The 26,711-nt window shown below is 42.0% G+C and overlaps 1 protein-coding gene across 1 annotated transcript in view; it reads left to right on the forward strand.

Moving 5' to 3' along the window:
- Positions 1–26,711, forward strand: part of DNAH8 (dynein axonemal heavy chain 8) — a 396,454-nt gene that overhangs the window by 331,620 nt on the left and 38,123 nt on the right. The window contains exon 88 of the mRNA XM_064597567.1: positions 6,606–6,766. Coding sequence (XP_064453637.1) covers positions 6,606–6,766 — 161 coding nt within the window. The remainder of the gene's footprint in view (positions 1–6,605; positions 6,767–26,711) is intronic.

Raw genomic sequence — 26,711 nt, forward strand, 5'->3', positions numbered from 1 at the left:
ATTTACCAATATGTGTACTGGCTATTAGAAGGAGGGCAGCCCATTCCTTATGATGGGGGAAGCCTAGGAAACCTATGGGTGGCAGAAACAGGGAGGTTTGGTGGGGGAAGATGGGGTTGTTTTCTTCTAATTGTATCTATCTTCAGAGTGAAATAAGAAGCATCATCAGTTAAGGGGATGCAGGTCATCAGCTGAGGGGAGGGGATGCCAAGTTTGGGACATTTGAAGAAAGGGGAAGAGATGTGAAATAGTTGCCTTGGAGAGTGGGAAAGGGAAATATGTGATCCTAATACATACACTTGTCCTCCCCCACTAAATTGTAAGGCCATTAAAATAAGAAACAGGTCATCTAAGTCTCTGTGTCCTTTCTAGCACCTAGGATACACTCAATACATGTTTGTTGATGATAATAAACATAATTTAATCTCAGCAGATTGAATTTTATGTGCCTGGAGTCATAGTCGTCTAAGAGTAGACTGTATTGAATTTTTACTGAATTTTACTTTACCCAGAGCACAACCTGAAAATCAGGTATACTTTTTTTTTTTTTTAACAACATTTTATATTAGCTTAAAAAAATTGCTTAGACTTTTTCTAAGAAGTAGAGTTCAAGGAGAGTCCTGATTAACCAACTCCCTTAGTCGGTTTGTCTTTGTTTTATTGAAACTGCCTTACTTAAAGGTGGCAGGAACACTGCAGTTTGCTGGCAAACTGAAGGGGGTTTCTAAGAGACCTCTTTGCCCTCCACATCAGAACAAAATGGGCTCTCTGGATCACAGCTCAAAGCTGCTTGTGGGCAAAGGGAGGGAGAAGAAGAGAGCCTGTTGCTCAAACTGTGGCACCTTCAAGACCTCCAGGTGGACAGTTCCTGCCTCTGACCTGAATCTGTCTTCCCCCTCTTCTACTTCTCTATTCTTGCCCTACACTGCCCCCTCCCCCCACCCCTATATTCAGGGCAATAGAAGACTAGTCAGCAGACCCCAACCCCCTCTCAGAAGGCTACAATTCTCCATCCTCTGGGGGAAGCCCATCTGGGATTTAATCACTGCCCTAAATGAAAAGTTCATCCTACCATTGCCCATCCTTTTGCCCCTGGGCAGCTTATCCACCCATCATTCCCTGCCCCCCCCGCCCAGCCCCCACTTCTTTCTCTCTGTCTCTCTCCTCATTTCCCTTAGAATTGCTCCACCTTCAATGGCTCCAGCTCTCTGAGCACTGGGCAGACCCGCCCCTTACTCCCACCAAATGTACACTTCATCCTGCACTCCCTTCAGCCTCCTGTCTCATCTGTTCCTTCCCCTTGCCTGTTCCAGATGGTCCCACAATAACCAGAGAGGTGAGTTTGGGTCTCTGGCTGTAAGGACATGGGGTTACCAGGAACCTCTACTGAAGAAGGCTGCAGAAAGCACTATGGAGCCCACATGCTGCCTTCCCCTATCTCAGTCTCTGCTTCAGTCCTACCTTCTGACCTGCTGACCTAACCTCCTTGTGACCACTTTACCCTGACCATGCTACCCAGAGGGAGGCTCAGTTTAACTGTCTTATCAGTGCCTTCAAGTTGGACCCTCTGTCTCTATGACTTTCAATCTGGGGTTTATCTTTGTTTTTATTTATTTTTTTATTAACATATAATGTATTATTTGTTTCAGGAGTACAGGTCTGTGATTCATCAGTCTTACACAATTCACAGTGCTCACTATAGCACATACCCTCCCCAGTGTCCATCACCCAGCCACCCCATCCCTCCCACCCCCCTCCACTCCAGCAACCCTCAGTTTGTTTCCTGAGATTAAGAGTCTCTTATGGTTTGTCTCTCTCTCTGGTTTCATCTTGTTTCATTTTTCCCTCCCTTCCCCTATGATCCTCTGTCTTGTTTCTCAAATTCCTCATATCAGTGAGATCATACAATAATTGTCTTTCTCTGATTGACTTATTTCGCTTAACATAATACCTTCTAATTCCATCCACATCGTTGCAAATGGCAAGATTTTGGTTTTTTTGGATGGCTGCATAATATTCCATTGTATATATCTACCACATCTTCTTTATCCATTCATCTGTTGATGGACATCTAGGCTCTTTCCATAGTTTGGCTATTGTGGACATTGCTGCTATAAACATTGGGGTACATGTGCCCCTTCGGATCCCTACATTTGTATCTTTGGGGTAAATACCCAGTAGAGCAATTGCTGGGTCGTAGGGTAGCTCTATTCTCAACTTTTTGAAGAACCTTCATTCTGTTTTCCAGAGTGGCTGCACCAGCTTGCATTCCCAACAGTGTAGGAGGGTTCCCCTTTCTCTGCGTCCTCGCCAACATCTGTTGTTTCCTGACTTGTTAATTTTACCATTCTGACTGGTGTGAGGTGGTATCTCATTGAGGGTTTTTTTTTAAATTTTTTTATTGTTATGTTAATCCCCATACATTACATCATTAGTTTTAGATGTAGTGTTCTATGATCCATTGTTTGTGCATAACACCCAGTGCTCCATGCAGAACGTGCCCTCCTCAATACCCATCACCAGGCTAACCCATCCTCCCACCCCCTCCCCTCTAGAACCCTCAGTTTGTTTTTCAGAGTCCATCATCTCTCATGGTTTGTCTCCCCCTCCGATTTCCCCCCCTTCATTCTTCCCCTCCCCTTGCATCTTCTTCTTTTTTTTTTTTTTTAATTTTTTTTTTTTAAAGATTTTATTTATTTGAGAGAGAATGAGAGACAGAGAGCATGAGAGGGAAGAGAGCAGAGGGAGACGCAGACACCCTGCTGAGCGGGGAGCCTGATGCGGGACTCGATCCCGGGACTTCAGGGTCATGACCTGAGCCGAAGGCAGTCGCTTAACCAACTGAGCCACCCAGGTGCCCCCCTTTTTTTTTTTCTTCTTTTTTTTTCTTAACATATATTGCATTATTTGTTTCAGAGGTACAGATCTGAGATTCAACAGTCTTGCACAATTCACAGCGCTCACCATAGCACATACCCTCCCCAGTGTCTATCACCCAGCCGCCCCATCCCTCCCACTGCCCCCCCTCCAGCACCCCTCAGTTTGTTTCCTGAGATTAAGAATTCCTCATATCAGTGAGGTCATATGATACATGTCTTTTTCTGATTGACTTATTTCGCTCAGCATAACACCCTCCAGTTCCATCCACGTCGTTGCAAATGGCAAGATCTCATTCCTTTTGATGGCTGCATAATATTCCATTGTATATATATATACCACCTCTTCTTTATCCATTCATCTGTCGATGGACATCTTGGCTCTTTCCACAGTTTGGCTATGGTGGACATTGCTGCTATAAACATCGGGGTGCATGTACCCCTTCGGATCCCTACATTTGTATCTTTGGGGTAAATACTCATAGTGCAATTGCTGGGTCGTAGGGTAGCTCTATTTTCAATTTTTTGAAGAACCTCCATACTGTTTTCCAGAGTGGCTGCACCAGCTTGCATTCCCACCAACAGTGTAGGAGGGTTCCCCTTTCTCTGCATCCTCGCCAACATCTGTCATTTCCTGACTTGTTAATTTTAGCCATTCTGACTGGTGTGAGGTGGTATCTCATGGAGGTTTTGATTTGGATTTCCCTGATGCCGAGCGATGTTGAGCACTTTTTCATGTGTCTGTGGGCCATTTGGATGTCTTCTTTGGAAAAATGTCTGTTCATGTCTTCTGCCCATTTCTTGATTGGATTCTTTGTTCTTTGGGTGTTGAGTTTAAGAAGTTCTTTATAGATTTTGAATACTAGCCCGTTTATCTGATATGTCATTTGCAAATATCTTCTCCCATTCTGTCGGTTGTCTTTTGGTTTTGTTGATTGTTTTCTTTGCTGTGCAAAAGCTTTTTATCTTGATGAAGTCCCAATAGTTCATTTTTGCTTCTCTTGCCTTTGGCAATGTTTCTTGAAAGAAGTTGCTGTGGCTGAGGTCGAAGAGGTTGCTGCCTGTGTTCTCCTTTAGGATTTTGATGGATTCCTGTCTCACATTGAGGTCTTTCATCCATTTGGAGTCTATTTTTGTATGTGGTGTAAGGAAATGGTCCAGTTTCATTCTTCTACATGTGGCTGTCCAATTTTCCCAACACCATTTGTTGAAGAGACTGTCTTTTTTCCATTGGACATTCTTTCCTGCTTTGTCGAAGATTAGTGGACCATAGAGTTAAGGGTCCATTTCTGGGCTCTCTATTCTGTTCCATTGATCTATGTGTCTGTTTTTGTGCCAGTACCATACTGTCTTGATGATGACAGCTTTGTAATAAAGCTTGAAGTCCAGCATTGTGATGCCACCAGCTTTGGTTTTCTTTTCAACGTTCCTCTGGCTATTCGGGGTCTTTTCTGGTTCCATACAAATTTTAGGATTATTTCTTCCATTTCTTTGAAAAAAGTGGATGGTATTTTGATAGGGATTGCATTGAATGTCTGGATTGCTCTAAGTAACATAGACATCTTCACAATATTTGTTCTTCCGATCCATGAGCATGGAATGTTTTTCCGTTTTTTTGTGTCTTCCTCAATTTCTTTCCTGAATATTCTATAGTTTTCTGAGTACAGATTCTTTGCCTCTTTGGTTAGATTTATTCCTAAGTATCTTATGGTCTTGGGTGCAATTGCAAATGGGCTCGACTCCTTTATTTCTGTTTCTTCTGTCTTGTTGGTGTATAGAAATGCAACTGATTTCTTTGCATTCATTTTACATCCTTGGGGCTTACCTTTGAACCCCTGTTTGTTTTCTCTGTTCTCAACATCTTATGGTGTGTCTCCTCTCAAACCAACAATTGTAGAACTTTATTTATTGTCCTTGGAGGATGACTGCTTATCTTTGTAAGGTACCTTCTAGAGTTTCCCGAAGTCCTTCCATGTTGACTTCTTATTCCTTATGTTGACTGTCCCCCAAAATGTCCTCCAAATTTGCTGAAACTCAGCTGTGTGTGTGTGTTTGTGACTCCAGCTCTTTGTGGGTGTATTAATAAAGTGATAGAAAAACAGGAAGAAACTTCATGTTGCTTTTATAGATTTATGTCATTGGTACGGGAGAACTCAGTGTGGTCACTGTTGTGGCCTTCCCCTCTCTGGTCATCCACATCACTAAAACCACAACCTTTCTAATTAATGACCATGATCATAGCACTGTTCTCTTTAATAACTTTGAACTGTTTCTCATTTCTTAAATCAATGCCAGTCATCACCTGGACCTATTTATCCTAGATTTCACCATCTCCTCACCCTGCCTCACATTTTTGCATCAGTTCCTCTGTGCCTTTGCTGGTGTGGTCTCCCCAGTCACTGGGGAGTTCCCCTGTCAAAATTCTATCCTTCAAGGCTTATCTCTAAGATCACTTTCCAGATAAAGCCTTACCTGACATCCAGCTGGCTATTCTCTCTTCCTGTGTTAAGCCTACTTGTGTTTCACTTATTTTTACTTCCTCTGGCTCTTACCTTAGTGGACTTTGCACTGTGGTTTATTATGTAATTGACTTATCCCTCCAGTGGGTCACAAGCTCCTTGGAGGAAAGAACGGTGTGTGACTCACCCTTGCCTTCTATTTTAGTTCTCAGCTCCGTGCCTTGTGCAAAGGAGTTAACTAGGATAGAACTGGGGGGGGGGGGGCAGTGTGGCAGAGGGAGGGGGGGTCCAAAAGAGAAAACCAGCACACAGGACATTTCGGAGTGATCACTGGACCTAAAAAGAGCTGGAAGAAGGATATGGAAGGAAGATGCTAGAGAAAGTGTAACCCACTGAAGTAAAGCACAATCCCCATCTCTTTTCACATTGAGTCCTCCGAGTGATTCAGACATCCTGCCTGCACTTCTGTTCCTCCTGTCTTCCCGTTATTTCCCTTCCTGCTGAGAAAATTGCTCTGTTAGACACTGAAGTCATTGCCTCAAATCTGGCTCATAGGCATTCAGCATTCTTTTTTTTTTTTCCTCTTCAGAATAAGTCTATTCACACCAACTATATATTTGCTCTCTTGCTTTTACATTACAGATACTCAATTCATATGGAATGAGAAAAGGATGTCTTCAGGCAAACAATAAGACAGTTGGATACATTTGCTTCTTGTGGCCAGGGACATAATTAACAGAGGGAGCTCTCCAGCTTGGGGTGGGAGAGGAGACAATTGTTAAGTTTTCCTGGCCTTGCGTGGCAGAGGGTGCTGCTGTGAGCCACCCTGAACACAGCACATTCCCGGCATGAACGCTGTTTTGGGGGCAAAGGGAGGCCATGGAAATGCCCAGATCCTCTCTCTTGTGTGTGGTTATGGCCTTCTCTCTGCAGTGTGTTCTCATTTGTCTTCAAAAGTGGGATGGAGGGTCGTTGAGTTTACTGGAGCAAAGAGAGTGTGCTTGCAAGGCTGGCTCTCTTGTCACCATTAGCAAGCATCTTCTTTGGTGTTCAAGAGAGGCTCAGGCTTCACTTCACTGTTTTTGTGTCATGTGGCCTTTCTTTTTCCTTTGTATTTGTGCTAATTATTTCTATCAGTGGTTTTCTTAAGATCCTTTCAAACCCAATATAAAAATCTATTAAAATGGAAATAAGATGACCCTTCCTTCCTTACAGTTTTTTCATTTAGATGTTCATCACTTTTATTTCTTCTTTTTTCTCTCCCGCATAGGTCTGGTTCAGTGAGAAGATGTTTGAACCATCGTTCTGTTTTTATACTGGATATAAAATCCCCTTGTGCAAAACGCTGGATCAGTATTTTGAGTACATCCAGTCACTGCCATCCCTAGATAACCCTGAAGTCTTTGGGCTACACCCTAATGCTGATATCACGTAAGTTCCTGGCATTATTTAATTTTAAGGGATCATTTGTAACTCAGCCTGGCAAGGGCTGTGCATTTCATTTTCTCTTAATTTCTCTCCTTTCCCTTCTTTTTATTTTGCTGTGAAAAATAATGTCACTTCCTGTCTCCCAATTACAACTTTGTTGTTATCTTGGCCAGCTCTCCCCTCACTAAATCCTGATGCTCCAGAGTTTATGACAATGTTTAAGCTCTAATTTATGCATCGATTATTTCTCCTCTGTCATGTTGTAAAACCAGCTGATGTTATTGGTATTGATGCTTTCTACTGATAAGACAATAGTCTCCCAGATCCTTGCCTCTTGCCTAGAAAAAAAAATCCATTAAAAATAATGGTCATAAACAGAGTCTAAAAGGGCCAGGAGGATAGAGAGAAGAGGATGAGGAATTGTGTTTCTGCTTGATCCTCTCTCTTGTGGCCCCTGTGCCCTTACTTGCTCAGTTGCTTCCCTCTGTCTCTAACACCCATGGTGGGCACAGAGCCTGGAGGAAAGCCTCTTTCAGCTCAACGTGAGACCCCTGCTCTGGTCACTGAGCTAAGAGATGGTAAGTGAAGAGATAAGAAATACATCCAAATCCCAAGTCCCTTCTCAGACCCATCCTTTGAATGAAGGAACCTGAAAACAAGGCTATCCAGTTCCACAGAGAGGGCACCAAGAAGCCCCAGCTGAGATTCTCCTGCAGATGGTCATTGCTTCTGGCCCATCTAGGAAAGACCAGGGAGTTCATGTCTAGAAGAGTGGCTTCGGGGGATGGAAGAGACTGAGACACCACTGGCAGATTCTAAGCTGTGACAACCTATTGAGAAGGAATGGGGTGTGCCTCTCTCCTAGTCACTCATCTGCCACTGCAATTTTAACAACTCTGCAAAGGGGCAGGGACATTTCTCACCTTCTGCTTCTCTGCCCTTGCCCAGCATCCATGGAGTCCCAGAGAGCTCCCCCTGCATTGTCTCTCTCTCCCTGAACCTACATGCACTTCACGCCTCATGTGAGGCTTGGCCTCCTGGCCTCTTGGTCACCCGTACTGATTGTAACTTGTCCAAATCCTCTGATCTCTCCCATGTTGCTCTTCATCTTCAAAGACATGGGCATAACCCAGAAGAGCCACGAATGGCTAACGCTCTTTTCAGACCCCATGATGGAACCGTGATGGCTCTGGTGGTTATTTGAAGAGGCCATCATAAGTTAGCTGGAGACAGGAAAGAGGTGAAGAAATAAAAAGATTCCCCAGGGATCCATTTGGAATTAACTCAAACATTATCTCAAAGAAAGAACACAGAGAAATAGTTTTGCTTTAGCTGAAACTCTAAAAATCTGAGGCAGACCATGTCACTCCTCTGTTCGGAAGCCTCCTAAGTCTCCCGTCTCACTCCAAGTCAAGGTTAAAGGCAGACAGTGACCTACAGGTGACCTGCAAGGGCCACAAAGTCCACCTGCCCCCACCTCTTGACCTGGTCTCCTCTGCCCTCGCCCTCACTCACTGCACAGCTCCAGCTCCCATGAGCTTCCTGTTACTCAGGTCAGATGGCTCCCTCATGGGATACTTGCACCTCCTGGAACATCCCCCCTCCCCCAGATATCATTGTAAAGACCAGATACCACCTTTTTCTGGTCTTTACTTAAACATTACCTTTTCAATGATGTCTTCCCTCGCTGCCCTATTTAAAAATTGCAGACCACTCCCCAGCCCTCACCCCAGACTCCATCCTCCTTGCTTGCTCCTTTCTTTAGATTGTATCACCAACTGGCCTACTCTGTATTTACTTACTTATTTGCTATCATCTTTCTACCAATTAAACATAAGCAACATCGTGTCTGAAATTTAGGTCTGTTTTTCCTGCTACTGTATCTCCAGTGCTACACGGTGCCAGATGCTCAGGGACTACTCATTGAATGTGCCAGCGATACTAAATTCTTCTGGGTTATGAAGAATCTAATGAATGGGGATGGTCTATAGAAACAGCTCATGAGTCCATGTGGGTGGGCAGAAAAACGGCCGATGTTTTAAAGCACTTATACATTAGTAATTGAAGCAGCTCACATATGAGGGTGCTGAACTTTGATTTCATCCTTGGTAAGAGCCCAAGGAGTCATGACAGCTGGTTCCTGGAGAATTGGATCCTGTTGGGTGCTATAGGATTCTGCCGGGGAGTGTGAAAATCAGGGTTGAACTCATCTTATCCTGTATGACCATAGCAGTTTTGGACATCAGCTCTCAAGAAAGATAAACCAGAACTGGACAAGGCGCAGAGAAATACAACTAAAATGTAACCCAGATGGGAGGCAGTGTTGAGACAAACTATATTTTCCCCTTGACTCTTTATTTTGAACTATTATAAACCCTCCGAAAGGTACAGGGAACACCATATACCCTTCACCCAGTGTCATCGGTTGTTAACATCTTGTACCATTTGCCTTTTCTCTTTCTGTATTTATATCTTTGTATATTTATAGATCTACAGTTATATCCATATGTAACTACATCTATTTGTGTGTGTGTGTGTGTGTGTGTGTGTGTGTGATTATAGCCCCTCTCAATGGCTAGAGCTAGGAAATAAGTACTTTTTAAAATGTCATGAGCTAATACTAATGGCTCCAATTCCAAAGGTATATGTCATGTCTCTTCCTTGTCATCCCTCATTTCAATATTGATATCTCCTTTCTCCCATGGTAAGAGCTCTGGTTCTCAGGAAGTTCAATATTTACTCATTTGCTCTGAATCACTCCACTGATACCACTACCAACAACAAATATGTTAAGTGGAGGTCAAGATTTCTTTGCAGTTCTTTTTGTCCCTAGAATATATCCCACTGAGGTTGTACAGAGTACTATATTCAAAAGTCACTCAGATTGTTTTTTCTTCATGGTTATGCTATCAATTGATGGATAGGTGCATTCATTTATTTCTATTCATATTACATTTAATTTTTGTCCATCTCTGTTGATTGTCTTAAACACATGAAACATGGACATGGCTTGAAAATCACGACTAGATAACAAGGTATTCTCACATCCTTCCAGCCCATTTCCCTCTTCCTTTATGGGCAACCAAATGTATTAGTTTCTGGGTTATCTTCCCTGGGTTTTTTTTTTTTTTTTAATTTTTAAAAATTTACAGAGAGAGAGCATGCACATGAGCGGGGGTGGGGGAGAGAAAGAGGTAGAGGGAGAGAGAGAATCTTCAAGCAGACTGCCTGCAGAACACAGAGCCCGACACAGAACTTAATCCCACGAAACTGAGGTCATGACCTGAGCTGAAACCAAGAGTCAGATGCTCAACTGACTGAGCCACCCAGGTGCCCCTTCCCTGTTTCTTTTTGCTAAAACATAAATACATATATATTTTTACCTTTCTTTTTCTTACGTAAAGTTGCCATACTATATATATAATTTTGTGTCTTTTCCAATTAAAAATGTATCCTGTGGGACACCTTGGTGGCTCAGTTGGTTAAGCATCCAATTCTTGATTTTGGCTCATATCATGATCTCAAAGTTGTGAGATCGAGCCCTGAGTTGGACTCCTCACTGGGTGTGGAGTCCGTTTAAGATTCTCTCTCTCTTTCCCCCTCTGCTTCTCCCCCTGCTTGTGCGCGCTCCCTCTCTCTAAAAAACAAATAAACAAAATCTTTTTTTTTAAAGATTTTATTTATTTATTTGAGAGAGAGAGAATGAGAGACAGAGAGCATGAGAGGGAGGAGGGTCAGAGGGAGAAGCAGACTCCCTGCCGAGCAGGGAGCCCGATGCGGGACTCGATCCCGGGACTCCAGGATCATGACCTGAGCCGAAGGCAGTCACTTAACCAACTGAGCCACCCAGGTGCCCCTAAATAAACAAAATCTTAAAAAAATATATCCCGTAATCACTCCGTATGTTCCCATGTCTTCCTCACAATTTTTTTTTTTACAGCTGCATGCTCCTCCATTGTTAATATGTATCATAGCTTATCATCCGTTCTACTATGGGTGAGCATTTAGATTGTTTCCAGTATTTTGATATCCCAAATAATTCCTCAATTAATGATCTCATGGTTATGGTTTCTCATGTTGTTGGATATGTATTTTCAGGGTAAGTGGCTGTGGGTGGTGTTGCTAGATCAGGAATTAGTGAATATTGCCAAGTTCCCTTCCACGGGGCTGTGCTACTTTGCATTCTCAACAACAATGGGACGAGGCCCTTCCTTCACAGCCTCATCAACAGAGTATTGGTGAAGCTTTTGAATTTTCACCAATATGACAAGTGAGAAATGGTATCTCAGCCTAGTTTTAATTTGTTTTATCTTATTTTGAGTGAAACTGAGTACGTTTCCTTACATTTGGGGGCTGTTTGGACTAAGACCATCTTGGAGACCCTATGGATAAATCCAAATGTAGATTGATGCAGGCCAAGATCAGGGGTGATGAGGGGATGGAGAAGGTAGAATGAAGCTAAGCTGTAGGGCAGGGCCCAAAGGGGACCAGTGGGATTTAGTGAGTATAGAGCAATGGCTGAGAATCTTGTGTAGTTTTCATCCATTTGTTGCTGCTACCTAAGGGATAGAGAGCACAGCAAGCCTTCTATGTCTTTTGGCATCTCTCTTCACTGCTCTGTCCAAAGGCTTCTATGCCATCACTGGCTGGCATGCTATAGATGCCACAGCTATCTTTTCCCAAAATAGAGTGTCAGGATCATGCAATCTCTCATCACACCGAGTGAAAGTGCTAGAACTCTGCCTCCAATCTGCTAGACAACTAGCTGGCCTGTAGGACCTGTGACCCTCCTCGTCTGATCTCTCGATACTTAACTTCCCACCTGGTCTGTCCTTGGGTCTTCCCCGCCCACTCCTGCTCTCCTCCTCCCGGGGACCTTGGTCCATTTTTGGTTCCTGCTCAGGCAGTAGGCTGTGTTGTGCAGCTCTGCATTTGGTCATTTTCTCCTCTTGACTCTGATATTTTTGATGACTGGAATCCTAGGCATTCAAGCCCGCCTTCCTGGAGGGCTGCTTTCAAACCCCTCGCTGTTCCCCCACCGGTCACCAGGAGGCAGTAAGCAATGGCAGATGAAGCTTCTCAGCTAAAACCGACCCCTGGTCCCCTCCCAACAAGACCCTCCCATTCCAGCAAGAAGTGACTCTCCAAGTTGTGTGAGATGAAAGAAGGAATCAAAGCTTACCCTGACATTTCTGGTCTGGAAGCTAGGATGATGGTGGAGTTTGGAACAGAAGTGCATTTGAGGGGGAGCTGCAGAGTCCTGTTTGGGTGTGTTGAATTGGGAAAGACAGAGGGATTTATCTGAGTTGGGAGAGAAACATGGACTGGAGCCCAGGTGAGATGTTTCAATGTATTTGTACGGAGATAACACTTGAAGCCATGAGAAGGGGTAGACTCTCTAAGATACAGTCAGAAATCTGTGTGAATGTCCCCAGCTAGAAGAATCCTTATTAATTTATCTGATGTGCGCCCTATTCAATAGCGCTCTTCCAGATAGTTTCCTGGGCTGTAATTGGGCCATGATGGAGAACTCTATGTCCCTGCTTCTAGAATCTGCACTCTGAAGTTAGCATCCATAAATTTGAGGGGAGAGGGAGATTTGCAAAAGGGGATCATGAGTCTTCCTCTTCCTTAAGAATGCACAATCCCTGAAAAGGGGGTGGGTGTGGAAAATACGGCTGAATAAATGCTTTAAAATAAGTAAAATCTTTCCCAAGAGCTTGGATACCTTGGCGACAGAAACCATAAAAATGCATAGTTTATTCACATTTTATTATCTAGATTTATAAGGTACCAAGGACTCTGCAAATGCAACTATCTCAATGTCAAAAACAGTTATTTATTTTCACTCTTTTTCTCATTAACCGTTATGCATATTTTCTACCTTCTGAAATTTATCAAATGTCCTATTACAACTTTTATATTCATTTCTATGCAGGATGAATTTAATTGTATTCCTTTTAGTATTAGCTGAAATTTGAGTTTCAGATTTTTATTAAAAATTTGTTCTCGTTTCATGCGCAAAGATGTATATAAATCTAGGTTGATTTGGATGTGATAGTGCATTAGTATCTCATTATATGGTTAATTGTTTATTTAGAGACAGTTCTGTTTTTCATTTGTCTTGCATTTTTATTACCCATGACCTTGACTCTACCACCCAACAGAGGTGACCTGGAAAGCTGCCCCAAACCAGCAAGCTACAAGACCAATATGAACTTCTTCCCATATTTACTCCAAAGAGAAATTTTTCTTCTAGAAGTAACTTAGGACCAAAGCTCATGGAGTATTATAGTTCTTGTTCTTCATCTCAGGGCATTTGTGGGGACTGTTTTCCTGAAAGCCTGCAAGGCTTTTGAGGCATATAGAGATATTTGTGGTTCTCCATAATAGCTAGCTAACCAGGCTTCTGCCTTTCCTGTCTTTGCAAACATAAAATCACATGGTAGATAAAGAAATGTGAGTTGTATAGCCCTGGCATTCTGCACCTAAAAAAACGTGTGGCTGGGAGGTGATCTGGAGAGCTTGCGCAGGTCTTATACAAAACGGGTTCACTTTTCAGGGCTTCTTCCTCACGTCCATGTCCTGAGGATTATTTCCAGATCACGTCATAAAAAAATAAAATCACCCACAAGAAAATGATTTCCTAGGTGAGACCTAGCAGTAGTAGCATGTCCATTGGCCCCTCCCTGGAGCAGTGATGCATGCAGCTAGCCCTGGCCAACAACAGAATGGTCATGTCTGCAGCAGTGTGCACGGTTGGCACCCAGCCCCTGGTGCAGAGCGTGTTCCAGAGTGGCAGTGAGCTGGAGGTGAGCCAAGAGCTCCTGAGAGTCCCAGACATGGGGTCTTTCTCCTTTATTCTTTGTAGTTAGAACAGGTAGGAAGAAGGAACTCTGATTTTCTTTGTATGAATGGAAACTTACTGTGGTTTTCTTTTCTTTAACCTTTAAAGATCTGTGCTTAAATATCATAATAAAAGCAGCATTTCTTTACCCTCAAATGATGTCTTTCTGATTCTCCTGTGTTTTGAGGTGCACATAAATTTACATGTATATTTCCGTTTGTATGGGGAAAGGTGCCAGGAACTAGGTAAATAGTAATAATAGTAATTTACTCTACTTTTAGCATAAGAAGAAACAAATAATTAAACTTTCGTGCCATTTAAATATTGGAGAATTGCTCTCCTTTATATTTGAGGTTCAATAAAATTCAAGCCAATTGGCCCTCATTCAACACACATTTATTGAGAACTTACTTTTAGCCAACTCAGGATACAGAGATTAGTAAGATGCAATCCTTGCCCAAGCTTGGAGTTCATCATGTATTAGGGAAAATAAATGAACGACAAATAGTTATGTAATACAGTATGACAGACTCTAAAGTCAGGCTTATATAGAACACACACACACACACGCACACATTGCTATGAGAACAAACATGAAAGAGCAATAAATTCCAGGTTAGGGATTGAAGTAAGCTAGTGAGAGAGGCCACCTCTGAGCTGTGCCTTAACGGCTGTGCAGGAGTTCTCAGGTGAGAGAAGGGGTAGGGAGGAAGGGACTACAGCACTGGGGACAAGAAGGACAGTGCAAGGAAAGAGGAAGATAATGAGCAGTAAGTGTGTATACATATATTGAGTCACCAAGTTGTACACTTTAAATATATACAATTGAAAAAAATTAAAAATAAAATGCTTTGGCACAGTGAAAATAAAAGGCACAGATTAGGGCACATACATGAAGGAACAGTCCAAGGAGGGGCATGAATAGATGTGAAAGTGTCTGCTGTGTGCAAGGATCCAAGTCCAACATGCTTAGAGCATGGTGGGGGGAGGGGCTTCAAGAGAGGAGCAGCCTACCCACGGGAGCACGAAGCTGATGCACATGCAGAGACTGGCCTGGGGCACCATGAAGATGCTGGAAATTTCTAGATAGATGCTAGCAGTGATTTGGAAATAGGTCTTGGAAACCAAGAAGAGCTGGAGAGTGGCATCAAGAGGAAATTACCTCTGAAGTTTATAGGTCAGCAGCTGGGTGAAGACATTAATGTTTAAGAAGATGGGACAGGTGGGGGCAAACGGAGAATGAAAGCAATGAGTTCGGTGTTGGAATTGTTTGATGTAAGAAGCAGGGAGCCCTAGGAGTCAGCGGAAATGTGGCCATGCGGAGAATAGGATAAAGGCAGAGGTTTCATGCTACCCCGCCTTGCCTGGTTGTTCACAGCCCTCAGGAAGACAACCATGACAGTGACACCTACATCTTCTCTGACATAGCACTCTGCCCTCATTGTCTGCCTTTACTGTATCTAATGCTAACATGAGATCGTGAAGTAACGTAAATCACAGAAATGTACCTGAGAATTGTATATAATAACATGTGGATCCTTGACTTTTGATGACTTCGTTTTGTTGTCACATCAGCTATTTTCCTAGGTTTTCCCCTTAGAGTTACCTGAATCTTCCTTGAACTTTAGATGACTTTTAAAAACTGGGATAGGGTGCCTGGGTGGCTCAGTTGGTTAAGCGACTGCCTTCGGCTCAGGTCATGATCCTGGAGTCCTGGGATGGAGTCCCGGGATCGAGTCCCGCATCGGGCTCCCTGCTCAGCGGGGAGTCTGCTTCTCCCTCTGACCCTCCCCCCCCATGTGCTCTCTCTCAAATAAATAAATAAAATCTTAAAAAAAAAAAACTGGGATAGCACCATACCTCAAAATTCAGGAATGAGTTGCAAGTGCTTTTTGTCCCATTTTACTAGAATGTTTTATTACCTATGTATATGCTCAATTCTGTGGATGTTTGGTGTGTTCATCTTTCAACTTTTAAAATAAATGTATTTGGGGATATTCTAAAACCCCAATATCTGAATAGAGGTTGCTCACCAAAAAATAATAATAAATAAATTTAGAAATCTCTATAAACTTACACAAAATCAATTTTCTTTTTTTTCATAAAAATGTTTTTGTCATAGATGTTATCATGAGGTGATACCTTCTTTTTTTTTTTTTTTGCTTTTTAAAAAAATTTTTATTTTATGATGTTAGTCACCATACAATAATACATCACTAGTTTTTGATGTGGTGATCCACGATTCATTGTTTTCTTATACCCGCCAGTGCTCCATGCAGTACATGCCCTCTTTAATACCCATCACTGGGCTAACCCATTCCCCCACCCCCTCCCCTCTAAAGCAGAGCTGATAGTTTTTTGTTTTTTTTTCTTTAGTTTTTGATGTAGTGTTCCATGATTCACTGTTTGTGTATAACACCCAGTGCTCCATGCAGTACGTGCCCTCTTTAATACCCATCACCAGGCTAACCCATCCCCCCAGCCCCCTCCCCTCTAAAACCCTCAGTTTGTTTCTCAGAGTCCATAGTCTCTCATGTTTCGTCTCCCCCTCCGATTTCCCCCCCTTCATTCTTCCCCTACTGCTATCTTCTTCTTCTTTTTTCCTTAACATATATTGCATTATTTGTTTCAGAGGTACAGATCTGTGATTCAACAGTCTTGCACAATTCACAGCGCTCACCATAGCACATACCCTCCCCAATGTCTATCACCTAGCCGCCCCATCCCTCCCACCGCCCCCCCTCCAGCGCCCCTCAGTTTGTTTCCTGAGATTAAGAATTCCTCATATCAGTGAGGTCATATGATACATGTCTTTTTCTGATTGACTTATTTCGCTCAGCATAACACCCTCTAGTTCCATCCATATCGTTGCAAATGGCAAGATGACATTCCTTTTGATGGCTACATAATATTCCATTGTATATATATACCACCTCTTCTTTATCCATTCATCTGTCGATGGACATCTTGGCTCTTTCCACAGTTTGGCTATTGTGGACATTGCTGCTATAAACATCGGGGTGCATGTACCCCTTCGGATCCCTACATTTGTATCTTTGGGGTAAATACTCAGTAGTGCAATTGCTGGGTTGTAGGGTAGCTCTATTTTCAATTTTTTGAAGAACCTCCATACTGTTTTCCAGAGTGGCTGCACCAGCTTGCATTCCCACCAACAGTGTAGGAGGGTTCCCCTTTCTCCGCATCCCTGCCAACATCTGTCATTTCCTGACTTGTTAATTTTAGCCATTCTAGCTGGTGTGAAGTGGTATCTCATGGAGGTTTTGATTTGGATTTCCCTGATGCCGAGCAATGTTGAGTACTTTTCCATGTGTCTGTGGGCCATTTGGATGTCTTCTTTGGAAAAATGTCTGTTCATGTCTTCTGCGCATTTCTTGATTGGATCATTTGTTCTTTGGGTGTTGAGTTTAAGAAGTTCTTTATAGATTTTGGATACTAGCCGTTTATCTGATATGTCATTTGCAAATATCTTCTCCCATTCTGTCGGTTGTCTTTTGGTTTTGTTGACTGTTTCTTTTCCTGTGTAAAAGCTTTTTTTTTTTTTTTTTTTTTTTTTTTAATTTTTTTATTCTTATGTTAATCCCCTTACATTACAACATTAGTTTTAGATGAAGTGTTCCATGATTCATTGTTTGTGCACAACACCCAGTGCTCCATGCAGAATGTGCCCTCCTAAATACCCACCACCAGGCTAACCCATCCTCCCACCCCCCTCCCCTCTAGAACCCTGTTTGTTTTTCAGAGTCCATCGTCTCTCATGGTTCGTCTACCCCTCCGATTTCCCCCGCTTCATTCTTCCCCTCCCGCTACCTTCTTCTTCTTCTTCTTCTTTTTTTTTTTTTTCTTAACATATATTGCATTATTTGTTTCAGAGGTACAGATCTGAGATTCAACAGTCTTGCACAATTCACAGCGCTTACCAGAGCACATACACTCCCCAGTGTCTATCACCCAGTCCCCCCATCCCTCCCACCCCACCCCCCACTCCAACAACACTCAGTTTGTTTCCTGCGATTAAGAATTCCTCATATCAGTGAGATCATATGATACATGTCTTTCTCTGTTTGACTTATTTCACTCAACATAATACCCTCCAGTTCCATCCACGTCGTTGCAAATGGCAAGATCTCATTCCTTTTGATGGCTGCATAATATTCCATTGTATATATATACCACCTCTTCTTTATCCATTCATCTGTCGATGGACATCTTGGCTCTTTCCACAGTTTGGCTATTGTGGACATTGCTGCTATAAACATCGGGGTGCACGTAGCCCTTCGGATCCCTACTTTTGTATCTTTGGGGTAAATACCCAGTAGTGCAATTGCTGGATCATATGGTAGCTCTATTTTCAACTTTTTGAGGAACCTCCATACAGTTTTCCAGAGTGGCTGCACCAGCTTGCATTCCCACCAACAGTGTAGGAGGGTTCCCCTTTCTCCGCATCCCCGCCAACATCTGTCGTTTCCTGACTTGTTAATTTTAGCCATTCTGACTGGTGTGAGGTGATATCTCATTGAGGTTTTGATTTGGATTTCCCTGATGCCGAGCGATATTGAGCACTTTTTCATGTGTCTGTTGGCCATTTGGATGTCTTCTTTGGAAAAATGTCTGTTCATGTCTTCTGCCCATTTCTTAATTGGATTCTTTGTTCTTTGGGTGTTGAGTTTGATGAGTTCTTTATAGATTTTGGATACTAGCCCTTTATCTGATATGTCATTTGCAAATATCTTCTCCCATTCTGTCGGTTGTCTTTTGGTTTTGTTAACTGTTTCCTTTGCTTTGCAAAAGCTTCTTATCTTGATGAAGTCCCAATAGTTCATTTTTGCCCTTGCTTCCCTTGCCTTTGGCGATGTTTCTAGGAAGAAGTTGCTTCGGCTGAGGTCAAAGAGGTTGTTGCCTGTGTTCTCCTTTAGGATTTTGATGGACTCCTGTCTCACATTGAGGTCTTTCAACCATTTGGAGTCTATTTTTGTGTGTGGTGTAAGGAAGTGGTCCAGTTTCATTCTTCTGCATGTGTCTATCCAATTTTCCCAACACCATTTGTTGAAGAGACTGTCTTTGTTCCATTGGACATTCTTTCCCGCTTTGTCGAAGATTAGTTGACCATAGAGTTGAGGGTCCATTTCTGGGCTCTCTATTCTGTTCCATTGATCGATGTGTCTGTTTTTGTGCCAGTACCATGCTGTCTTGATGATGACAGCTTTGTAATAGAGCTTGAAGTCCGGAATTGTGATGCCACCGGCTTTGCTTTTCTTTTTCAATATTCCTCTGGCTATGCGGGGTCTTTTCTGGTTCCATACAAATTTTAGGATTATTTGTTCCATTTCTTTGAAAAAAGTGGATGGTATTTTGATGGGGATTGCATTGAATGTGTAGATTGCTCTAGGTAGCATTGACATCTTCACAATATTTGTTCTTCCAATCCATGAGCATGGAACGTTTTTCCATTTCTTTGTGTCTTCCTCAATTTCTTTCATGAGTATTTTATAGTTTTCTGAGTACAGATCCTTTGTCTCTTTGGTTAGATTTATTCCTAGGTATCTTATGGTTTTGGGTGCAATTGTAAATGGGATCGACTCCTTAATTTCTCTTTCTTCTGTCTTGTTGTTGGTGTATAGGAATGCCACTGACTTCTGTGCATTGATTTTATATCCTGCCACTTTACTGAATTCCTATATGAGTTCTAGCAGTTTTGGGGTGGAGTCTTTTGGGTTTTCCACATAAAGTATCATATCATCTGCAAAGAGTGAGAGTTTGACTTCTTCTTTGCCAATTTGGATGCCTTTGATTTCTTTTTGTTGTCTGATTGCTGTGGCTAGGACTTCCAATACTATGTTGAATAGCAGTGGTGATAGTGGACATCCCTGCCGCGTTCCTGACCTTAGGGGGAAAGCTCTCAGTTTTTCCCCATTGAGAATAATATTTGCTGTAGGTTTTTCATAGATGGCTTTTATGATATTGAGGTATGTACCCTCTATCCCTATACTCTGAAGAGTTTTGATCAAGAAAGGATGCTGTACTTTGTCAAAAGCTTTTTCGGCATCTATCGAGAGGATCATATGATTCTTGTTCTTTCCTTTGTTAATGTACTGTATCACATTGATTGATTTGCGGATGTTGAACCAACCTTGCAGCCCAGGGATAAATCCCACTTGGTCATGGTGAATAATCCTTTTAATGTACTGTTGGATCCTATTGGCTAGTATTTTGGTGAGAATTTTTGCATCCATGTTCATCAGGGATATTGGTCTGTAATTCTCCTTTTTGATGGGGTCTTTGTCTGGTTTGGGGATCAAGGTAATGCTGGCCTCATAAAATGAGTTTGGAAGTTTTCCTTCCGTTTCAATTTTTTGGAACAGTTTCAGAAGAATAGGTATTAATTCTTCTTGAAATGTTTGGTAGAATTCCCCTGGGAAGCCATCTGGCCCTGGGCTTTTGTTTTTTGGGAGATTTTTGATGACTGCTTCAATTTCCTTAGTGGTTATAGGTCTGTTCAGGTTTTCTATTTCATCCTGGTTCAGTTTTGGTAGTTGATACATCTCTAGGAATGCATCCATCTCTTCCAGGTTATCTAATTTGCTGGCATAGAGTTGCTCATAATATGTTCTTATAATTGTTTGTATTTCTTTGGTGTTGGTTGTGATCTCTCCTCTTTCATTCATGATTTTGTTGATTTGGGTCATTTCTCTTCTCTTTTTGATAAGTCTGGCCAGGGGTTTATCAATCTTGTTAATTCTTTCAAAGAACCAGCTCCTAGTTTCGTTGATCTGTTCTACTGTTCTTTTAGTTTCTATTTCATTGATTTCTGCTCTGATCTTTATGATTTCTCTTCTCCTGCTGGGTTTAGGCTTTATTTGCTGTTCTTTCTCCAGCTCCTTTAGGTGTAGGGTTAGGTTGTGTACTTGAGACCTTTCTTGTTTCTTGAGAAAGGCTTGTATTGCTATATACTTTCCTCTTAGGACTGCCTTTGCTGCATCCCAAAGATTTTGAACAGTTGTGTTTTCATTTTCATTAGTTTCCATGTATTTTTTTTAATTCTTCTTTAATTTCCTGGTTGACCCATTCATTCTTCAGTAGGATGCTCTTTAGCCTCCATGTATTTGAGTTCTTTCCGACTTTCCTCTTGGGATTGAGTTCTAGTTTCAAAGCATTGTGGTCTGAAAATAGGCAGGGAATGATCCCAATCTTTTGGTACCGGTTGAGACCTGATTTATGACCTAGGATGTGGTCGATTCTGGAGAATGTTCCATGGGCAGTAGAGAAGAATGTGTATTCCGTTGCTTTGGGGTGGAATTTCTGAATATGTCTGTGAAGTCCATTTGGTCCAGTGTGTCATTTAAAGTCTTTATTTCCTTGTTGATCTTTTGCTTAGATGATCTGTCCATTTCAGTGAGGGGGATGTTAAAGTCCCCCACTATTATTGTATTGTTGTTGATGTGTTTCTTTGCTTTTGTTATTAATTGCCTTATATAATTGGCTGCTCCCATGTTAGGGGCATAGATATTTACAATTGTTAGATCTTCTTGTTGGATAGATCCTTTAAGTATGATATAGTGTCCTTCCTCATCTCTTATTACAGTCTTTGGTTTAAAATCTAGTTTGTCTGATATAAGGATTGCCACCCCAGCTTTCTTTTGGTGTCCATTAGCATGGTAAATGGTTTTCCACCCCCTCACTTTCAATCTGGGGGTGTCTTTGGGTCTAAAATGAGTCTCTTGCAGACAGCATATCGATGGATCTTGTTTTTTAATCCAGTCTGTTAGCCTGTGTCTTTTGATTGGGGCATTTAGCCCATTTACATTCAAGGTAACTATTGAAAGATAGGAATTTAGTGCCATTGTATTGCCTGTAAGGTGACTGTTACCATATATTGTCTGTGTTCCTTTCTGGTCTATGTTGCTTTTAGGGTCTCTCTTTGCTTAGAGGACCCCTTTCAAGATTTCCTGTAGGGCTTGTTTTGTGTTTGCAAATTCCTTTAGTTTTTTTTTGTCCTGGAAACTTTTTATCTCTCCTTCAATTTTCAATGACAGCCTAGCTGGATAGAGTATTCTTGGCTGCATATTTTTCTCATTTAGTGCTCTGAATATATCCTGCCAGTCCTTTCTGGCCTGCCAGGTCTCTGTGGATAGGTCTGTTGCCAATCTAATGTTTCTACCATTGTAGGTTACATATCTCTTCTCCCGAGCTGCTTTCAGGATTTTCTCTTTGTCTGTGAGACTTGTAAGTTTTACTATTAGATGTCGGGGAGTTGACCTATTTTTATTGATTTTGAGAGGGGTTCTCTGTGCTTCCTGGATTTTCATGCCTGTTTCTTTCCCCAAATTAGGGAAGTTCTCTGCTATAATTTGCTCCATTATACCTTCTGCCCCCCTCTCTCTTTCTTCTTCTTCTGGGATCCCAATTATTCTAATGTTGTTTCGTCTTATGGTATCACTTATCTCTCGAATTCTGCCCTCATGATCCAGTAGTTGTTTATCTCTCTTTTTCTCAGCTTCTTTATTTTCCAGCATTTCATCTTCTATATTACTGATTCTCTCTTCTGCCTCATTTATTCTAGCAGTTAGTGCCCCCATTTTTGATTGCACCTCATTAATAGCCTTTTTGATTTCTACTTGGTTGGATTTTAGCTCTTTTACTTCTCCAGAAAGAGTTTCTCTAATAACTTCCATATTTTTTTCAAGCCCAGCTAGTATCTTTAAAGTGATGATTCTGAACTCTAGATCTGACATCGTACTAATGTCCGTATTGAGTAGGTCCCTGGCAGTCGGTACTGCCTCTTGTTCTTTTTGTTGAGGTGATTTTTTCCGTCTCGTCATTTTGTGCAGAGGAGAATAGATTAATGAGAGAACAAAATGCTAGCAGAGTAACCATGTCCCCAGAAAATATACTCTAAACAAATCAGAAAAGACCTGAAGCAGTGGGATAAGAAGGGGAAAGAGAGAAAAAAAAAAAAAGAAAAAAAAAAGAAAAAGATAAAGATAAAAACAACAACAAACAAAACAAAAGAACAACAACAAAAGAAAAACCAGAATGTGATCAAATATGATCTATATGGTATATAGATCAGTGCCACACACTAGATTTGGGGTGTGTTTTGGTCTTTTAGAAGAAAGTGTCTCCCAAAATTTTAAAGAAAGAAAAACTTATATATGTACAAAAATAAGGGTTGATATGATGAAGGGATGGAAAATGACTGTAAAAATGGAAATTATAAAAAATTTTATAAAAGGAATTGATAAGAAGTTGTTTGAAAAAAGAAAGAGGATTTAAAAAAGAAAAAAGAAAAAGAAAAAAAAAGGGAGAGGATGTGATCAGGCAGGGAAATAGAGAACACCATATACTAGAGATTTAGGGTATATTTTAATCTGTTAGAAGAAACTATCTCAAAATTTTAAAGAGAGAACAACTTATATATATAAGCCAAAAATATGGGTAACTACTATGAAGGGATAGAATATGACTCTAAAAATGAAAAATAAAAATGTTTTTTTTAAAAAAAGGGATTGATAAGATGTTGTTTGAAAAAGGGAAAAAGAAAAATTCAAAAAGAAATAAAAAGACAAAAAGACAGTTAAAAAAAAATTAACTTTAAAAGACTAAGGAATCATGGTAAAAAAGCCGTGAATTCTATGTGCAGAAGTCCCCTAGCGCTGGGGTTCTGCCGTTCTCATTGATCGGTGAACTTGGTCTTGGCCGGCTGTTCTCGTTGATCTTCTGGGGAGGGGCCTGTTGCCGTGGTTTCCAAATGTCTCTGCCGGAGGCGGAATAGCCCCACCCTTGCCCCCTCCCGGCTAAGTCATCTGCTCGGGTTTGCTCTCCGGGGCTTTTGTTCCCTGCGAGCTTTCCGTACAGCTTTGGAGGCGGAGAGTGAAAATGGCGGCCTCCCAATCTCCGCCCCGGAGGAGCCGAGAACTCGGGCCCGCTCCTCACTGAGCCCCCAGAGAAAAGCCGTCAGTCACTCCCGTCTCCCCGGTCTGCAGCTGCACTCCGTGCTCAACCGGCCTGTGACCACGCGTTTCTATCTCTGGCACCGGACCCGGTCTGGAGTCTCCAAACCCAGCAGATCCCTGCGGTGCACTCCCGCGCGGCTCCTCCCGGGGGAGGAAGGTGAGTCTCCCCGGATCGGCCGCTTGTTGGGTCCCTGCTGGAGGAGCAGGGGCCCGACTGGGCCGCGGATCGCGGTTAATGGCAACCCCGAGCTGAGAGCCCGCGCCTGGGCTCCGCCTCTGCAGCCGGCTTCCCTGCTGCGTTACCTGGGAGCTCTGCTGCCCTCAGGCACCCCCGGTCTTTCTGTGACCCCGAGGGTCCTGAGACCACACTGTCCCGGAGGGTTCCACCCCCCGCTGAGCCACCAGAGTGACGTCCCTCGGCGGAGCAGACTTTTAAAAGTTCCAATTTTGTGCTCCGCGGCTCTATCACTTGCCAGAAGCGGCCGACGGAGGCCCCTCCCCCGCCGTCTATCCTCCCGAATATCGCCTCGGATTCACTTCTCCGCACGTCCTACCTTCCAGAAAGTGGTCACTTTTCTGCTGAGACAGTTGTTGCTCTTCTTTTCTTCGATCTCCTGTTGAGTTTGTAGGTGTTCAGAATGGTTTGATCCCTATCCAGCTGAATTCCTGAGAGGAGACGAAATCCAGGTCTCCTACTCCTCCGCCATCTTGCTCCGCCCCTTTCCTGTGTAAAAGCTTTTTATCTTGATGAAGTCCCAATAGATCATTTTTGCCCTTGCTTCCCTTGCCTTTGGCGATGTTTCTAGGAAGAAGTTGCTGCGGCTGAGGTCGAAGAGGTTGCTGCCTGTGTTCTCCTTTAGGATTTTGATGGATTCCTGTCTCACATTGAGGTCTTTCAACCATTTGGAGTTTATTTTTGTGTGTGGTGTAAGGAAATGGTCCAGTTTCATTCTTCTGCATGTGGCTGTCCAATTTTCCCAACACCATTTGTTGAAGAGACTGTCTTTTATCCATTGGACATTCTTTCCTGCTTTGTCGAAGATTAGTTGACCATAGAGTTGGGGGTCCATTTCTGGGCTCTCTGTTCTGTTCCATTGATCTATGTGTCTGTTTTTGTGTCAGTACCATGCTGTCTTGATGATGACAGCTTTGTAATAGAGCTTGAAGTCCGGAATTGTGACGCCACCATCTTTGCTTATCTTTTTCAACATTCCTCTGGCTATGCGGGGTCTTTTCTGGTTCCATACAAATTTTAGGATATTTTGCTCCATTTCTTTGAAAAAAGTTGATGGTATTTTGATGGGGATTGCATTGAATGTGTAGATTGCTCTAGGTAGCATAGACATCTTCACAGTATTTGTTATTCCAATCCATGAGCATGGAACGTTTTTCCATTTTTTTGTGTCTTCCTCAATTTCTTTCATGAGTATTTTATAGTTTTCTGAGTACAGATCCTTTGCCTCTTTGGTTAGATTTATTCTTGGTATCTTATGGTTTTGGGTGCAATAGTAAATGGGATAGACTCCTTAATTTCTCTTTCTTCTGTCTTGTTGTTGGTGTATAGGAATGCCACTGATTTCTGTGCATTGATTTTATATCCTGCCACTTTACTGAATTCCTGTATGAGTTCTAGCAGTTTTGGGGTGGAGTCTTTGGGGTTTTCCACATAAAGTATCATATCATCTGCAAAGAGTGAGAGCTTGACTTCTTCTTTGCCGATTTGGATGCCTTTGATTTCTTCTTGTTGTCTGATTGCTGTGGCTAGGACTTCTTTTTTTTTTTTTTTTTTGCTAGGACTTCTAATACTATGTTGAATAGCAGTGGTGATAGTGGACATCCCTGCCGTGTTCCTGACCTTAGGGGGAAAGCTCTCAGTTTTTCCCCATTGAGAATGATATTCGCTGTAGGTTTTTCATAGATGGCTTTTATGATATTGAAGTATGTACCCTCAATCCCTATACTCTGAAGAGTTTTGATCAAGAAAGGATGCTGTACTTTGTCAAATGCTTTTTCTGCATCTATTGAGAGGATCATATGATTCTTGTTCTTTCTTTTGTTAATGTATTGTATCACGTTGATTGATTTGCAGATGTTGAACCAAGCAGCCCAGGGATAAATCCCACTTGGTCGTGGTGAATAATCCTTTTAATGTACTGTTGGATCCTATTGGCTAGTATTTTGGTGAGAATTTTTGCGTCCATGTTCATCAAGGATATTGGTCTGTAATTCTCCTTTTTGATGGGGTATTTGTCTGGTTTGGGGATCAAGGTAATGGTGGCCTCATAAAACGAGTTTGGAAGTTTTCCTTCCATTTCTATTTTTTGGAACCGTTTCAGAAGAATGGGTATTAATTCTTCTTGAAATGTTTGGTAGAATTCCCCTGGGAAGCCATCTGGCCCTGGGCTTTTGTTTTTTGGGAAATTTTTGATGACTGCTTCAATTTCCTTAGTGGTTATAGGTCTGTTCAGGTTTTCTATTTCATCCTGGTTCAGTTGTGGTAGTTGATACATCTCTAGGAATGCATCCATTTCTTCCAGGTTATCTAATTTGCTGGCATACAGTTCCTCATAATATGTTCTTATAATTGTTTGTATTTCTTTGGTGTTGGTTATGATCTCTCCTCTGGCATTCATGATTTTGTTGATTTGGGTCATTTCTCTTTTCTTTTTGATAAGTCTGGCCAGGGGTTTATCAATCTCCTTAATTCCTCCAAAGAATCAGCTCCTAGTTTCGTTGATCTGTTCTACCGTTCTTTTGGTTTCTATTTCATTGATTTCTGCTCTGATCTTTATTATTTCTCTTCTCCTGCTGGGTTTAGGCTTTATTTGCTGTTCTTTCTCCATCTCCTTTAGGTGTAGGGTTAGGTTGTGTACTTGAGACCTTTCTTGTTTCTTGAGAAAGGCTTGTATTGCTATATACTTTCCTCTTAGGACTGCTTTTGCTGCATCCCAAAGATTTTGAACAGTTGTATTTTCATTTTCATTGGTTTTCATGAATTATTTAATTCTTCTTTAATTTCCTGGTTGACCCATTCATTCTTTAGTAGGATGCTCTTTAGCCTCCATGTATTTGAGTTCTTTCCAACTTTCCTCTTGTGATTCAGTTCTAGTTTCAAAGCATTGTGGTCTGA

The sequence above is a fragment of the Mirounga angustirostris genome, unplaced genomic scaffold (assembly GCF_029215605.1).
Source record: "Mirounga angustirostris isolate CCGP_5_RB_7025 unplaced genomic scaffold, mMirAng1.0.hap1 SCAF_8, whole genome shotgun sequence".
In the NCBI taxonomy this organism is placed as follows: Eukaryota; Metazoa; Chordata; class Mammalia; order Carnivora; family Phocidae; genus Mirounga; species Mirounga angustirostris.